This window comes from Rhinatrema bivittatum, chromosome 15, assembly GCF_901001135.1.
Source record: "Rhinatrema bivittatum chromosome 15, aRhiBiv1.1, whole genome shotgun sequence".
Classification (NCBI taxonomy): domain Eukaryota; kingdom Metazoa; phylum Chordata; class Amphibia; order Gymnophiona; family Rhinatrematidae; genus Rhinatrema; species Rhinatrema bivittatum.
Window position 1 is genome coordinate 63,644,892 of NC_042629.1, and position 17,578 is coordinate 63,662,469.

Genomic DNA, 17,578 nt, shown 5'->3' on the forward strand with positions numbered 1-17,578 from the left:
TGTTGGTTTCTTTTCTCTTGTGGTACTGTCAGAGTTTAATTAAAAAAAGATGTGGAAGGAGTGTGTAATGCCAGAGCAGGGTTACCAAGTTCCTAAAATTGAAAACTGGGACATTTTTTGGTGGTGAATTTTCAGCAGCGTGCCTAATGGTAAAGCTATGCACACCATTTTCAGCCAGCGTGAAACTACCAGCTTTTCAAAAGTGCCCGCATGAGCTGAGCTTGAAAATGTCCTCGTTATATAGCTAAATTTAGATGCACGTAAGTGTTACCCATTGCAAAAGGGGGCATAAGGTTTTGTGGGTTTACTGACACGCCAGTTTCATGTGTCATTTCTGATCATGTAAGTTACACATGTAGATTCATATCATGCCCCCCAAAATGCCCTCTCCCCATCCCTGGAACATACCCCTATTTTTTTCTTTGTTATGCGGACAAATTATAAGCACTAGAAACTCTCACAATTATTTATAATTATTATTATTAATAATATAACAATAATTATTAATTCACTTAAGCACACAAAGGGGACGTTTGCACCCAGCGCCTTGTGCTACATATCTAAGTCCCGACTAAACTTTTAAAAACTGAGCCCTTGGTGTACCCAGTTTTACCTTCCATCCTCTATGATCAAAGTATTTTTAACAGTGCGTGTGGTGTAATATGGCCTGGTTATCTCCTATATCAATACATCCCAAAGCACTATTGCTTATATGTAATAGGGATGTGCTGTCCTTTGAAAGTGACAAGAAAACAACAGAATTTGTTCTTTCATTGTGTCATTTCCAATCTGAAACGACACAAAAAGCCAGCATTTAATCTTGGGGAGGTTTTATTTTAACGCACTCAATTTAGTGCATACAAAAATTGGGAAAAAAAATCAAATCAATCCCAAAAATATGAAACAAATACAAAACAAAAAAAAAATGCAACACAACTTATTTTTTTACATGCACTTCCTTAATGGGTAACCTTCTTGAATGCTACAGAGCCCAAGGGTAGAAATGTGGGAAGGTTCAGATTCACCATGCAGCTTCAGTCGCAATGCTAAAGGGAGTACAAGCCAGCAGGATAGCACAATCAAGAACTGGAAGAACTCATCGGGCCACTCGCCAAGCTCTGACTGACTGACTCCTAACTGTCCAGGGACTATAGATTTCTACACACCTACATCAACAATCAGGTCTTCCTGGTGTCGGAGTGAGAACATTCTCTAACTCCCTAATTATCATCAGCCATGGACACAGAAAATCAAGCACAATTTTTCAAACTTGACTGTGAGACATAAGAGAAAAATTAGTTCTGTTCTTCGCGAAGCCCATTTTTAAGAAATGGCTTGAGTCAATGGAAGAAAACTTTTATTTTCTCTTGAACAATTTAATTTCCTGTGAGTTGATGGGCTGCAAGTACGGTAAGAGATCACAGATCCCTGGGGGCCACTGGCTTTCCTTACTCGGTTCTGCAGTGTGCGGCCGTCAGGACCCAGTTTCGACTCACAAGAGATCCACCGCAGAAATGAAGGCCCGTGTTTCTCTTTAGCGACACCAAGTATTTGGAAGAGTAAGGTGCGACAACGTACCCTCCGATGATGCGTTGAAGGTTGCAAAGTCCGCCACCTGCACAACAATAGAAAAGCCAAGAGTTCCACTAAAAGGGGAAACTCAATGCCTGCAAATGCATGGGGGGAAAAAAAGGCATCCATTTCCATCTGTACCCGAGAAAGTCGGGGGCCTGCAAGATCGAGACACTTTACACCCTTCATCCTTGCTAATAGTCTTTTAGTTCACGTTTTATTCGGGTACATTAAAATGGGAAGAAGATTTATTTATTGCAAACATCTGATATTCCACTTTTTGCCAAGTATGGTCTCCAAGCAGATTATAATTTTAATATCAAGGTTAATGAGAATTATTAAAGAGGTGTTAGTTGTAAATATAATGGCAAGAATTGCTATCTCCTGAGCTGATTTGTGCAACGGCCTGACTGAACAAACATGTCTTTTTGCTTTCTTTTTTTTTTAAAGTGAGATAACAAGGTTCCAGGCAGATGGGGTAGAATCAAGACATAAATTATTGAGTAATATATTCCAGTGATGGCGCTATTCAGATTAATGTCTCTATGAGCATTCCCATATACAATCAAGACTTTCTGTGATACTGGCGTGTGATTTCAGAATGGTTGTGCTTCAGTGGGTAGAACAAGCATTGATGCTGTATTCTCATAAAACCAATTGAGACACTGTTGACAGAGCACATGCTCTGTCAACAGTGTCTGTTACGTTTGGTTGTGAGTACTGGATTTTTAACAGTGACTCAATTGGTTTTATGAGAATACAGCAGCGCTGAAATATAGTACTCAACAATTTATATCTTGATTCTACCCCATTAAGCCCCTGACACAGCCCAAAGTTAAGGCGAAACTCGGCCTGAGTCGGGCAAGGGTATTTTTATTTCACATTGTGCCCAATAAAAGTTTCCCTGTTTTGTACAACGACTGGTCTCATCTCACCTTTGTTGCATCTTGCAAGATGAGACCATCTTCCGCTTCTTTTTGTTTGGTCCTTTCAGGAAGGCCAGGCAAATGTCATTCTGCAGAGAGTATCAGTAATCTAAGAAACTTGTGATTAGTGTGTGGATGACTGATGCAAGGTTGTGTTAATCAAGGTAGTTGCATAATTGCTGAATCTAGAGGAGGTATATAAAGAGTCTTTCACTACCTAAGAGATATGGGATTCCATTGTAAGATTAGGATCAAGTTGAACCCCTAGGCTTTGTACTCAATCTTTGGGCTGGAGAGGGGTTCCTGCTAGAGAAGGTAAGGACCAAAGGGAGTACCCTTGGTAGCTTAGCCAGAGGAGTTCTGATTTGGAGAGGTTGCATTTGCGTTTATGGTTACTGAGCCATTGGGCTATTAAGTCAGAGAGTTGATGAGACTGGTGATGGGATCTGATCCAAGTTTGACGCAAAGTTGAATGCCTGAGAACAGGTGAAATTCAATGTTGAATGATAGAATAAGGTCATAGATATTGATGTTAGAACAGAACCTTGAGCACTCCACATATGAGGTTTTTAGGAATGGCTTGTTCATTGGTGGACATGACAGATTGAGTTCTATTGGATAGGAAAGATTGAAACCATCTAAGTGTATTACCTTTGATGCCAATATTCCTAGTCGCTGATGTCAAAGACAGCAGAGGAATCTGGTAAAACTAAGATGGAGTCGCCTCCTTGATCTGCATTTAGATAAATACCATTGGTGATGTCCAATAGGAAAGATTCAATGCTGTGGGCTTTCCTGAAGCCAGATTGGAGAGAATGCAAAATTTCTCTCTTCGATGAAGTCTTGAAGCTGGAAGTAGACCGCTTTTTTGGATAGGAAGGAGAAAATGGAGACTGGATGGTAATTTATCAATTATTCTGAAGTCAGAGCCTGGTTTCTTCAGGATAGGTTTGATTACCATTTTTTAAGTGTGTCAGGTAGGAAGCCGTGAGATAAGATGCTATTAATTATGTTGGAAAACCAAGGTTGCAAATGAATCTTGGGGAAATTAGATCTAGTGGGCTGGGGGATTGGAGGATATTTTCCACCTCTAGAATTGTCATGGTTCTGAAGTCAGATGTTGTTGGGGGTTCTCTGGGGAAAGTGGATATGTTCCTATAAGAAGAAAAGATAAGGAGGCAGAGTTGTCATAGGAAGAATATATCACTAGATCTTATCTATGAATAACTTGGCAAAGTCCTCAGCTGTGTGGCCCTCTGTAATAGAAGAAGTGGTTTGAGAGGAGGTTTGGAGAGCTTCAGTACTAATTCATGCATAGATGGTTCATGGAGGGTTCTAATTGTTTTTCTGACTTAGTTCTTTTTAGTTTGACAAATAGCTGTTCTATATTTCTTCGCATATTCCTTACAGTTATGAAGGTTTAAGTCAGTTTTATGTTTCCTCCAATCATGTTTCAATTGATGGGATTGTTTCAGGAGGAGAAGACCCTTGTGGAACCAAGGAGAGTTGCTAGCGTGTGGATTACGGACATGAATTCATTATTTCATTCATGAGGTCTTCTGGTGGGTTCAAGGGTGTTATGGTTTCTGTTGTGCTGAGAATCTGCTTTATACTATCAGGTGTGGTGGAGGATAGGTTCCTAGATGGTAGCTTGTGGGTTACTTTGGAATAGGAAAGCAATACGTGGGTCCACTATTATTGTATTGGGGTCCAGATTAAAGTTTGCAGGATGAAAGATTAGGTCACAGAATGACCATGTTTATGAGTGCGGACCTTGATCAGTTGAGTGAGTCCAAGACCCTCAGTGTTGTGTTGGAATATCAATGATGCCTCTAAGGAGCTTCTCTGCATAGTAGTTGAAATGTCCTAGACTTATGAACTTGTGGGGTTTGGTGGCCATGTCACAGAGGAACTCGGATAGTTTAAGAAAGATGTCTGGGTGGGTGTTGGGTGGGCGGTAGATCAGGACAAGTTTGGGTCCTTTGCTTCCTTGAAATTTTATGACCAGGCAGAATTTGAAAAGAATAAATAAATCTGCGGAGGAGAGTGGAGGAGAAAATAGTATTCTTGGGCAGTCTGAGATAGGACTGATTGCAGCTTTATGATGCCTTGTCTTGGATTAGAATAAGACTTTTATGAGCTTGAAGGTCAGTTCACCTAAAGTAGCATAGTCTGTAGTTCTCATTCAGCACTGCTTCTCTTTATTTATTATTATTTATTGAGGAGGAATAGCCCAGTGGTTAGAGCAGTGGGCTACAAACCAGGAGACCAGGGTTTGAGTCCCTGTTGCTCCTTGTGACCTTGGGCAAGTCACTTTACCCTCCATTGCCTCAGGGACAAAGCTTAGGTTGTAAGCCCTCTGGGGATAGGGAAATACCTACAGTACCTGAATGTAAACCGATGTGATATCTCAGATCAAATGTTGGTATTAAAAAATAATAAATAAAGTAGCAAAGTCTGTAGTTCTCATTCAGCACTGCTTCTCTTTCCAAACACAGGGGCAGATGATGTCATTGATCACTCTGAAAATGGATGATTGACATTATAAAGGCATGCTTGACTGTTTCAACCAAATTAAAACAGCAACATTAAGGCTTAATAAAATCTGTAGTGATCATCCATCCATTATAGGTAACTTTTATTCTTACTGGTCATGGATGGCAGTGACTTTAGCACTGTGAGTTTTCTCAAAATTAAAGCCTTTGCATTTATGATAAGGGAAAATAAAACCTCTGTGTGATGGGCAGCCATTTGATATATAAGATGTGCTTATCTGCCAATAACTGCTATGGTGATGTATATAATTTTATTTTTTAAAAAGAAGCATCTCTAGTGTTGGATCTGGCAACATTTTTTCAATTTTATATAATTCAGCATAAAACCAGAAATGTTTTGTGTTTTGGAGGCAAGTATAAGCAAACATTTCTATTGGGGATTTCTGGTTTTATGCTAAATTACATGCGATTGAAAACGTCGCCAGATCCCCAACACTAGAAGTGCTTCCTTTTAAAATCACAGCTAAAAGCTATGATTTTGTGCCTCATATGCCACAGATTCTCGACTGCTTTCTCTCTGTCTCTCCTTTTTCCTGACAAAAAGGGTAATTTTCAGGTTTTAAAAAGCACTTTTCACCTGTCTAACTTCTGCTTTAAAGTGCATCACTTACTCGCATGCCTTTCCTGGCCAGTTTCCGGAGAGTGGGATTTAATCAATGTGATGTCAAATCAATCAAATATGACTTTATATTAATTTGATTGGTCAGAGTTTACAATTCTACTGATTGCCCTGTGCTAGAGACCCCCTTTCAATTCCAAACTCCTGGCCTCATAAATACGTATTTTAAGATTATATGTGATATTCTGTGATTGTATTATATAAGTGAGTGTAAATAACTATAATCATTACTGTACACCTATAAATTGCATATAAGCAAAAAATAGACCAATACATGCACACTCTGTGTTTTAATACCATTCTTTAAAAATCTCACAAGTTCTAGTATTTTAACACTCAACGTCATTGCAACAGCTTTAAGCATATCCTGCCATTAATCCTGCAATGCACACACATCGCCCTGAAATTCAAACTCCAACAAAAGGTGTCACATTAGAAAAAAGAAAAAAAAAAGAGCTTGCGTACGGGATAGCCAGATTAAAAATTGAAAAAGAACACATTCATGGTTAGAACTCAATCTATAGTAAAAGTAGTTCCAATTGTGGACGAACAAAATCCAAACTCACCACTTAATAACACTAAGTGCAGGAAGCATGAAAGTCTAATCTCCAAGTAATTCATCTTGGGCTAGAGTTAAGATCAAGGAATGCTCGGCTCTGAACTCACAAGGGACCCTTATGTCCTGACGTGGCTTCGCTCGCAGGGATCCCAGGTCCTTTTTCAGTTCCCATGACAACCCGTTTCCACCGCACAGAAGAATGCATTATTCACGGAAGGTACCTGAGGATAGTTGTGTCTGTCTGACCGGGGTTGGCGTGGTTTCTCCTCCTCCAGGGCTGCTGTCCTACAGATTTCTAGGGAGGTTTGGGTCTAGGAAACTTCCCTCTAGAAAACCTTTGAGGAGAGAGCTTTCTTCCAAAAATTAGGCACTTGCAAACTCCCTAGCTAGGGGTCAGCATAGCCAAGAAGGCAGTGCAGGTGGCCAAAAGGCTGCTGCTACTCTCTGTGGCCCAGGTACTGGCCACTCAGCTTAAAGCGATGGTCCTCAAAGTTTTGAGGTCGCCTCTCCCTCTGTCTTCTCTGGGTTACTCTTTGGCTCCCCTCCCTCAGAGCTGCCCAATTCCGGGAGGGAGATTTTTTTAGGCCAGTCCTGGATTTCTGTCAACCCCATTCTGATGCTTGATGAGCTGCAGCACTGAATTCAATGGGTAGAATCAGGGACTACAAATCCCACACTGCTTTGGGGTGCAAGTTCCAAAGCCAGGACTGGCTAAGCAGTCTCCCCGCTGGGAAGTGGGTAACTTAGCAGTTCTGCCTTCCTCCTGTAAAATTAGGGTGCGGTGGGGGGGCTTTGACCAGACACTTTCCTCCCTGCTCCTTTGTGCTTCCAACTCCCAAAACCTTCATTTACATCTACCCTGGGGATTTTTCTCCTATTTTATTTGTCCCCCACCCATCTCCCTTAGCTCAGCATTAAAGGAATGGCTCTTGGCTAGGAGCCAAGGAACTGCGATCCTTCTGGCACCCTGCAATCATGGGCCCCTAATCTGGCCACCAGATGTCCTCATTACACATGACTGAGACCACCACCCCCCCGAGGGAGGCTGTGAATGCTGCCTCCGCAGCATCCTCCAGCCCATGTCGCTTCGGGCAGTGGAAGACCTGAGCCTGGATTTGAACCCACTTCCTTCTGCAGGACGGTGCACAGCACTGCCACTGTGGCAACCCAAAATTAGCTTTTAAAAAAAAAAATTGTAGTACGATGTAGCAGAATTAAAGTTGCATTAATGCCAAATATCTCGCTCCCGACCTTACCATCCATCCCATGTCTTCCCTGGGGTGGAGGGAGGGGGGCCTTCCTCCAGTTTAAGAATCACTGGCTTAAAGCAATGCCACTTACTGCCTGACGCCTACAGATTATCCTCAAACCATCCACGGCACATGAAGATTTCCACCAATCTGCGCCCAATATGGACATCCTGGAAAGGCACGGACCCTGAAGGAAAGAGGTCTTGTTAAAATTGCCTCCTCTTGTAACAATCGTAACTGCTGTGTCCCCAAAAACCCAATTTTTATTTTAGGCTCACAGTTGCTTCCTATTACGTGAGACAGACGCACAGAAGGGGGTGGGAGAGCGTATGCTTGTGGCCTGTGAGCAGTAGCACCCGTTGCCAAGGCTTCATCCCTTGGTGATTGGTGCTACTGCTCACAAGTTCCAAATTTGTGCCAAATCAAACCCCTCTGTGTGTCTGTCACCCACATGCCCAACGTGGGCGCATAGCTTTCTGTTCATGCAGTGAAGCTGGGCAGAGGCTGCTCTCAGATTCTCCGGGAAGGAACTTGACACACAGACACAAAAAAAAAAGTCAGCAACCATATCTGCTGTAACATGAGAGTGGAGATCCTCTTAACAAAAGGTGACGAGCTATTGCACATTAACACTTTTGTAAATATTTTAAAGCTAGCTTGATCAAGGACTGGCACAAAATACAGCTTAACATGTTTTACTTCAGGTCTTTGGTCTGCCCCAAGTTTGATCCCTCAGCACCCTGTACTCAGGAGTTTGATGCAGCCATGTGGTACAAGGGGGTCATGGAGATAGTCAGGACAGGGTCTTTGATAATTAGTGCACCCAACAGCAAATGAGCACACTGCCATTGCCCTGAACTCCAAGCCACCAAGAAGATAGTGGTCAGCTCTTACTCTGTGAAGGGGCCATCAGCCCTAAGAGGCAGCTAATTGCTCTACAGGAAGTGGTAATATGAGATAAGGGACAAGTACTGTGGGCTCCATTAGATGGGGCAGTTAATGGCAGTATGATGGGGAGTAGGAACCAGAAAATTAGCTGCTGTGTGTTGTTGGCTATCTGAGACATGGGACAATTAGAGAGCAATTTTCAGAAATGATATGTTGAGGTAAATCTGTTGTCTCAAAATTGCCTGCCATGTATGTAAACTAGGCAGGCTTAGAGGCAGAATTAAGTCAGGGGATGCAACAACACAGGTAGTTTTGCATTTTCAAATCTACGTGCATTGTTTTGAAGAGGAAAAGCATGCACAGAAAAAGCAGGTGCTTTTCCATGAGGGAATCTGTGCAAAGTCCGTGGACAGAAATACTCGTGGACGTTGTAGCTGCCCACATGGCTTGAAAATTGCCCCCTCCGGGGCTCTCTTGAAGGCAGGACAGCTAATGGCGGGGATAGTGGGTATCCGAGATGAAGGGCAATTAGTTATGGTGTGAAGAGGGGCACGGATGAGATACAGTTAGACTCTGTAAAAGGCTTTTAGAAAGGCAGCGGTTAGGGACTTTGTAAAGATTTTGCTGTTCATGCTTACAATTCACCTTGTTAAATGACAATGCTGGATTGTGCTTTCCAACTCTGCCCCTTCGGCCTTCTGCTTCCACCTCTCCAGTTTAATTTAGAGAGAGCTATTTTATGGCTGCACATAAAATCGAATTCACTCAATCAATGCGCTCAGGGATCTCAATTACCTTGAGAGCTGTGGGAGTCGCTCAGGGCGGCGTAGGACAGAGAGTGGCTAACAGGGTGGCTACCCAAGCATCGGCTTGTTCACGGCACATGCATTATGCATCTCGACCTCCAGGCCACCTGTTAGCCGAGTACCACAGCAGCCTTCTGTGGCCAAGGGACAGCTTTGCTCGCAGCTACTTCCCCTGCAGCTATGGAGCAGACCAGCAGGAGTCGCTATTAGAGCAGCAAAATTTTGCTCTTTCTCCCTTCCAGGGCCCAAGCCAAGCCTCCAATCCAATTTGATGACAGAAAGCACCAAACGCTGAACCGCCAGACTGGCCTTGATTAGTCCTTCTTTCCATTAGAAATGAAGGAGATGCCAAGCAGGCTCAACCTTTAGCTGCACAACCCCTGGTGGAGGATGGAGGGGGATTTTCTTCTTTGATCTTGAGCATGTTTTTAGGGTTATTTTCTAGCTGGATAGATCACATCTGATCGGAAAGGTTTGAAGGCCAGAAGAGATGCTGCCAAGGAGAGATGTGTGGTAAATAATTTGAATATGCTAAAGGCTGAGCAGAGAGGATGACATGGGGAGTTGATGCTACCCCCAAGGAAAAGACATGGAAAAAGCAAAGCACAGAATAAGAGAGAAGTTTAAAATGCATTTCTGCTAGCATCTTCAGTCACTCACTAGCCTAATAAAGGCATAATCTCCACTGAATGACTCTGCTGTTTTTCTTTTAATATTTTTTTTTCCAGTCAGGAAATCATTGAATAAGAAACAGAGAATACATTTTTTTAAACTTAAGATAAGAGTTGAGAGTAAAACAAGATGGGTTTTTGTAATTGATTTGGTCCTGAAAGCAACGTGGGACTGATCCTTGCAGCTGGCTGTGCCGCAGGACTGCAGGAATGCACTACAACAGCTGAGGGCTACCACCCTCCAGTGCCTCCTCCCCGGAAGTGGAGGCAAACACTGGTCTTTCTAGTAAAATGGCCTATGTGAATGGAAATGTGAACAAGGACCCCACTGAGCGAGCCCCACAGCCCAGCTCGAAAGGTGATTATAGCCCTTATAGCAATGCAGTGTGCCCTGTGTTTCCAGTCTATAGACAGCGTGCTTATGCAGTGTACCCACATGCGTGTGTGCCCATGGGATGGACGTGTATTTCGGTAGGTTGGAGATAAGGCATCCAAATCCAACATCTGAAAAAAAATTCTTTCACAACTGGAAACTCAATATCCTCATCAGAAAATAATTGTGCCGCATTATAAATGGTGGTAGGATAAAGACATACAGACCTCCCCCCATCCTCTCCCTTCCCCCCTCCTCCTCCACGTTCTGCAGTAGGCCGCAGGTTTGTGTCTGAATGGCGAATGCCTCGCGTCTGTTTCTGCTTAACAATAAGCATAATAAAATCTTCCATACAAAAGAGACACACAATACACTTTCAGGAGAGGCTTATTAGGTCACTGTGCGAAATAACAAAAAAGTCTATTGTGCGCCTTCCTCTGAAGGGAGGGTAGCTATGGTATAGGTGAAGGGATGACACTACAGTCATTTTATGGGTTTACAAAAGCTATTGACATCTTTTTTTTTTTGCTGTGCGTGTTGCCTTCCTTTGAAAGCTCCCTGCTGCTCTGTGAGTATAAACGCCTTCTTGCAGATTTCTCCATAAGCATGTTTTGTAATGCAATGAAATTCCTGTAATGCCTCATGAAATTGTTCAGTATCTGTACCTTTCTCTACAAAATCTTATTTCCCCTGAATGTATGCCGTGACTAGACCGTAAGCTCTTTTAAGCAGGGACTGTCTCTTAGCTGTACCTGTACAGCGCTGAGTACATCTAGCAGTGCCATAGAAACAAATAGGAGGAGCACCTGTTCCACTTTTGATCAAGCTGATTAGCGTTTGCTCTTCTCCATGCAAACCCAGCAGATAAGTTTAGAGTCAAAATACAGGCTTCCTGCTTTCTAACCAAGGGCTGGGGAGTCCAGTAATTTGTTCTATGGAGGGCTTGCTAGAGCAGAGAAGAGTGGCTGTCACAAGGGAGTAAAATGCAAGAATTGCCTATCGGGGGAGGGAGCACAGCAACCTTTCTTTTTGGGTTTTCCATGAAAAAAGGAGACGGGGCATACGGACCTAAGCACATAGCTGAAATCTGATATGAACTGAAAAGCAGAATGAACCGAAAAATATGAAGACTAATATATTATAAGACAAAATGTTTTTAATTTAATATATTTTCTTAAAACATATGAAAAATATATATCACACTCTTCATATTTCGGTTCATTGCATTTTTATCTACATTTCTTTTGCCGTGGCTTTCTAATTTTACCACTCGTAGCGCTATGAGATTTGATTGCAAGGGAAAAGACTACACCACAGAAATTAAATTACTTAAAAGAAAACAAACCCCTGAGTTGCCCATGGATGGGGACTTTGTCTCCAAAGCTTGCATCTTTGACCCATTCGTGAACAGATAGAGGGGTCGACTCTACGCAGCTCTTCTGGCTCTTTTTGTTGGCGATGATTAATATTATAGGCTCGTTCCAACTCAGAAAGCACAGTGACTGCCTGGATTGAAAGCTTTCTCCATGATGATGCTCTTCTTCCTATGTAACTCAGCATACAGGAAACACAACCAACTTGATATATTGGAGAATTTTACTTTTTTTTTTAATTGCATGCAATATTTGCATTTTCCATATATGTGCACAGTTTTTCATTGTCTGAATATCATTACTGTATTTTTATGGTCGCTCCTATGGTTTTGGAAGGGCAGTCTATAAGTAAATAAATTATTATTACATACCCCATAGAAATAAATCCATTTTTAGACATGGTACATTTAAACCTTTATAAATTCAGTGACTTAGTGTATGGTAGGTCTTCATTACAAGCCAGCTTGGTGATGGCAGTACAGCTAACTGATTTCAGATTTATTTATATATGAAATACAAATAGAAATAAAAATAAAAAGTACTTTAATGTTATGCTTGAAGATAACCTGTCAGGTTTCTGAGCTGGTGTCTCTTGCCTCCTCTCTGGCCATAATCAAGTCCTGCTTAGAAATCCACCGTTTTAAGATTGCTTTTAAATCTTAACATCTCCCAGCCTGAGTCTGCCAGATCTTAATCCTTTTTCTATAATAGCCAGGAGACTGATAGCTAGAATGTATTTGGCTTGGCAGTGTGTCTGAAAGAAATTGTAAGCTTCATGGAGCAGTGCCTCTCTTCTGTGTATCTGTACAGTGCTGTGTACACCTTCTGGCATTCTACACATCTTAAGTACTGGCAGCAGTAGTGAGTTGATAACTTACTAGTGTACATAGCGGAAATATATTGTACACAGGATAAATATGTGGGAACCAGGGTTTTCTTTTTGAATTACAAAGATAAAAGTTATCACTCATTAATTTTGGGTAGTTCTTTGATACCAAGAAAGCGTGAGATAAGTGTAAGGATATGGTAAAGCTATTTTCTTCTTCTTGCATCTTGCTATTGTATTCGGACATACACTATGTCTTGGTCAGAAGCCCTGGCAAGGTCTTCCATGGTGCCTGGCTACTCTAGCTGTTCTGTGGCCTGTTTCACCACAGTCTCTGGCTACTCTAGCTGTTCCGTGGCCTGTTTCACCACAGTCACCACAGTCTCTGGCTACTCTAGCTGTTCCGTGGCCTGTTTCACCACAGTCACCACAGTCTCTGGCTACTCTAGCTGTTCCGTGGCCTGTTTCACCACAGTCACCACAGTCTCTGGCTACTCTAGCTGTTCTGTGGCCTGTTTCACCACAGTCACCACAGTCTCTGGCTACTCTAGCTGTTCCGTGGCCTGTTTCACCACAGTCACCACAGTCTCTGGCTACTCTAGCTGTTCCGTGGCCTGTTTCACCACAGTCACAGGTGTCTGTGGAGCAGACCCATTTCCATGTGTCAGCCTTTCATCCTTCCAGGCTCTTGTTCAAAGGCAATTTAAGCATCACCCTGTGGACCAGTTCTTGCCTGCAGGAGCAAAACAGTTGGCGAGGCCGACGTGCACGTGGCCATCCCTGTGGCGGGCACACCCCCATGTCCACTTTTGTAGCCCGCAGGGATTTTCTGAAGCAGCTCTGCTAGAAAACCTTTTTTGTTCTTTCCGCGTGTTCACATCATGGCCTCTGCCAGGTCCCTTGAATCAGTGAATCCTGTTCAACGCTCATCACCACTCAGTAACCCCAAAAGGCCAAACCATGCAGAGATAATTAGTGTGGTACAGAACAATCTTTTGGTAATCTATAGGCTGAATTGATGTTACTTCAAATATTAGCATATACGAGCTGAGCGTACAAAACATTTGTGGTCAAATGAGCGCTTTTATTGATACATCCTATCCTACCTCCTCCTATTACCTCCTTACTCCTCTCTCCCTCACCTCTCAACCCTCCTCTCCTTCCCCATCACCTCTCTCATCTCTCACTTTGGACTCTTCCCTTTCTCCCTCTCCTCTGCCACATCAGCTTCAAGCTTTCTGCCCCTGCAGCCCCTGTGGCATCCTGCCTTGCCCGTCCTTTCTGATCGTAAATCTGGCCCGTGCTGCTGATGGAGCCCGCGGACGCGGTGCACGACCGCTGCGCACACCTCTGACCCCCTGCGGGCTTTTGCCACTAGCTGACACCATCTCGGCGTTCCCGAACCAACGCCTGTGACTCCGATGCAGCTGGATTGCTACCGGCGTGTGTGGGCCCCCCTACCGCACCCATGTCTCTCCCGCCTTGCCAGGACAGCACTCCTGCCTCCAGTGTGGTGCTGTGCCCTGAATGCTGATCTCAGCTGCTGCAGCTACATCTAAAATTTAGAAAACCTCAAGGCAAATCAATTTTATTGACATGTTCTGTTCTATTTCCAATGAAAACACAACCCTAGTATTTGCGCTTTCGCAGACTTTGCAGTACAAGTTACCTCCCTCTATTCCTGCACGTTCGTGTGCATTCTCAGCAATGAGAATTCCTTTTGATTTAATCTGTTGTCTTTCTTATCCCAAGGTGCCCAGATCATTGGTGGTTGTGGTGCATTTGAAGCAAAGCCAGTACACGAGTATTTTGAAATTTTGGCTCTCTAGGCAACCGCATAAGAACATAAGAAAATGCCATACTGGGTCAGACCAAGGGTCCATCAAGCCCAGCATCCTGTTTCCAACAGTGGCCAATCCAGGCCATAAGAACCTGGCAAGTACCCAAAAACTAAGTCTATTCCATGTTACCATTGCTAATGGCAGTGGCTATTCTCTAAGTGAACTTAATAGCAGGTAATGGACTTCTCCTCCAAGAACCTATCCAGTCCTTTTTTAAACACAGCTATACTAACTGCACTAACCACATCCCCTGGTAACAAATTCCAGAGTTTAATTGTGTGTTGAGTAAAAAAGAACTTTCTCTGATTAGTTTTAAATGTGCCCCATGCTAACTTCATGGAGTGTCCCCTAGTCTTTCTACTATCCGAAAGAGTAAATAACCAATTCACATCTACCTGTTCTAGACCTCTCATGATTTTAAACACCTCTATCATATCCCCCCTCAGTCGTCTCTTCTCCAAGCTGAAAAGTCCTAACCTCTTTAGTCTTTCCTCATAGGGGAGTTGTTCCATTCCCCTTATCATTTTGGTAGCCCTTCTCTGTACCTTCTCCATCGCAATTATATCTTTTTTGAGATGCGGCCTAGTTTGCCTAATGGAAGCACCAGCCCTGATTCTTGGTGGTCCCCCGAGTAAGATCTCCTGGATATATAATATCAGGGTTTCTGCTTTCTTCCTTGTTCCTGTGGTTCAGCTGCTCAGTCCTCAGGTTGTTGAGGCTCCTTCACATTTTTGATGACTGCTTTCCCGTCACCCTTTGCTCTTCTCTCTTTCAGGTTAAATAAACTCAGTTCCTGCAACCTCTCCTCAGAGGTCACGTTATCTAAGCCTCCTTTCTGTTCTGCTCTTCTGGACTTTCTGCAGCCTGTTCACACAGTTCTTCAAGCGCGCAGCCCAAAACTGGACGGCAGCCAAAACAAAGGCCTCCAACATTCAGGCCATCCCAATGCAGTGCGCTCAGCGAGCCCACCGTTTAACCCACGGTTGGACACGGGGTTTGGACGCACGTCCACATCCCCCTATTCCAGAACAGGACTAGCGTGTCCACCCCCTCCCCCCCAAACTAATAAATGTAGGCCCATCCCGCACGTTTTTACCCTCAGCCAGAGCAGGCGTTAATTTCTGAGCAGCCCAAAAAAGTACTGCTTTTCTGTACTTCCTCCGACTTAATATCGTGGCGACATTAAGTTGGAGGAACAAAAAGGACAGAAAGTTAAAAAATAAAAAGTGTGCTGGTGGTGAGGTTAGGAAAAGGGACGGTCAATTAACGAGCGTCCGTTTTCCTAACCCGCTGACAGCCGACCTCTCCTGGGCGCCCGCTGCCGAGGAGGCACGAGGGTTGCAAATTTGTCCCTAGCGCCTCCTTGGCAGCGCGTGTGCGTGTGCGTGTGTGTGCGTGTGCGTGTGCGTGTGTGTTATGCTGCTTGGTTATGAAGCACCTTACTCAGCAACATACATTTTAAAAATGTATTGATTGATTGTCAAAATTCTATCCCACTTTAATTTGAAAGGCATTTTAATAGCTGTGGTTGTTTTTATACTTTGCTACAATCACAAACCATCCTACCCACAACTGTACCAGTTTTAAATATGTATAACCATATGTTTGATACAATCTGGTCTAGTTGTTGCTATGCCAAAAATATCAAAAGCTCAGCTGGTGCTGTTCTATCCTAGCGCGCAAACTTGAATGTAACTAATGCATTATGATCTGCGGAGATAAAATCGGCATATCAGGAGTCATACAGCAAAGCCAGCCCTGGAGCAAACAATGTAAATGTATATGAAGCCCTGGGTTAAGAAAATCCACTGTATTCCTGCACTCCTGATTCCTTCCATCTGCTTCTCTGTCTCAACCCAGCTACAGCTGACGTCCAAGGAACCGCACACACAATAATAAATCCCTTTATGCAATGGTGAGGACGCGAGCGAAAATGTCAGCAGCTCTACGGCTGTGTCTGCGATTCTCCAATGTGAATACAAAACATTCTTTGAAAAGGAGATACTTTAAAATAAGTATTGTACACGGGCATCGTCAGATAAACAGCCTGCATGCCGGCTCTGTGGTAATCATGTGCCTTACTCTAAATAAAAGTCCACAAATCTTTATTATGTTCCAATGTCTGAAAAAATTCAGATGCTAAAACCGTCCAAAATAAATCCGAATAAAGAACTCTAAATCCAAACCATATGATTCTGTCCAGAAGGCAAACAAATCCAGAAAAGTCTTTCCTCTTTTTTGGAGGGAAAAAATGAGGAAATGTTTCCCTTTCCAGGCAGTTTCAGCATAAGAGCAGGCCCTGAAGCCGGATTGGCCCTGGAGGGATTTGTAGCCACAGAGCGCCATCTAGCGCCTCCCCGGCGACACCTCCCCAACTTGGAAAGCAGTTTCTGGCAGAGGGGGTTCATTGTTTAGAGGCCATGGCTCTGCCATTTGGAATTAATTGTTAAAAATGAATTATACATGAGAGACTATTCTTGTTGTTCAATTGTGTGAATGCAGTCTACCAAAATAAATATCCTTACAGATCTGCACCATACGGTAGTAGGAAGAGCAGTGATTGCCTTCTAGTAAGTAGTACTGCATGCCGAGGGAGAGAATATCATGCTATTATTTCCAATATGTAGTTTTAACTACTTAACACCCTATAATGTAAAATGCATCTGTTTTTGAAGACAGTAATAGCAAGCGTAAAATTGCATGCCGCTGGGATTGCACGGAAGCGTGTTTTGGTCACATTCACCCATCTAGCTCTGAACCTCTGGAGACAAAAGCAACACTGACTGGGGGTGGGTGGGTGGGGGCAGTCGGCAGTGGTGCGAGGCAGGGAACAGATCCCTGCTGCTCCTGGCACCCTGCTCCCACCTCCCCGTGACTGACGCGCGATCGTGTATGTTCGCCTGCGGGCGCACACGTGCGTAACAGACAGAAAACCAGAGACGCCTTTCATGGTCGGTGCTCACGCCGTCCCGAAACGCATCTCTGGTTTCCGACCAAGTTGGAAGCCCAGATGAGCAGGGAGAAACTGCCTGGTCCAAAAAACGAAAGTCCCTGCCGTTTGCTAAAATGACGGTAATATTATAATCCGACTCAGGCAGCAAATATCACAGCTTGTTTTTGTATATTGCCTTTTAGATGATATAAAACACTGCTACCTTCCCATTGCCTTATGTTCACACCAGCAGGTGCACACACACAGAGCATGCCGTCCCCTAGCCACTGATTGCTTTGAACATCTAAAAGTCAATATACAAAAACCAGCTGGGATGGGATTTGGTGCCATGGAGCTTCTGTTTTTTTTTCACTTGTTTTGTTACTT

The 17,578-nt window shown here is 43.5% G+C and overlaps 1 protein-coding gene across 3 annotated transcripts in view; it reads right to left on the bottom strand.

Moving 5' to 3' along the window:
* The window catches only part of LOC115076829 (trypsin-3-like), a 67,804-nt gene that overhangs the window by 13,324 nt on the left and 36,902 nt on the right, over positions 1 to 17,578 (bottom strand). For 2 of the 3 annotated variants that reach the window (XM_029578761.1, XM_029578760.1), the window contains exons 3-4: positions 11,565 to 11,763; positions 1,453 to 1,615 (exon numbers count right to left, since the gene is read on the bottom strand). In XM_029578761.1, coding sequence (XP_029434621.1) covers positions 1,453 to 1,615; positions 11,565 to 11,763 — 362 coding nt within the window. The remainder of the gene's footprint in view (positions 1 to 1,452; positions 1,616 to 11,564; positions 11,764 to 17,578) is intronic. The other variant, XM_029578763.1, reaches the window with a different exon arrangement.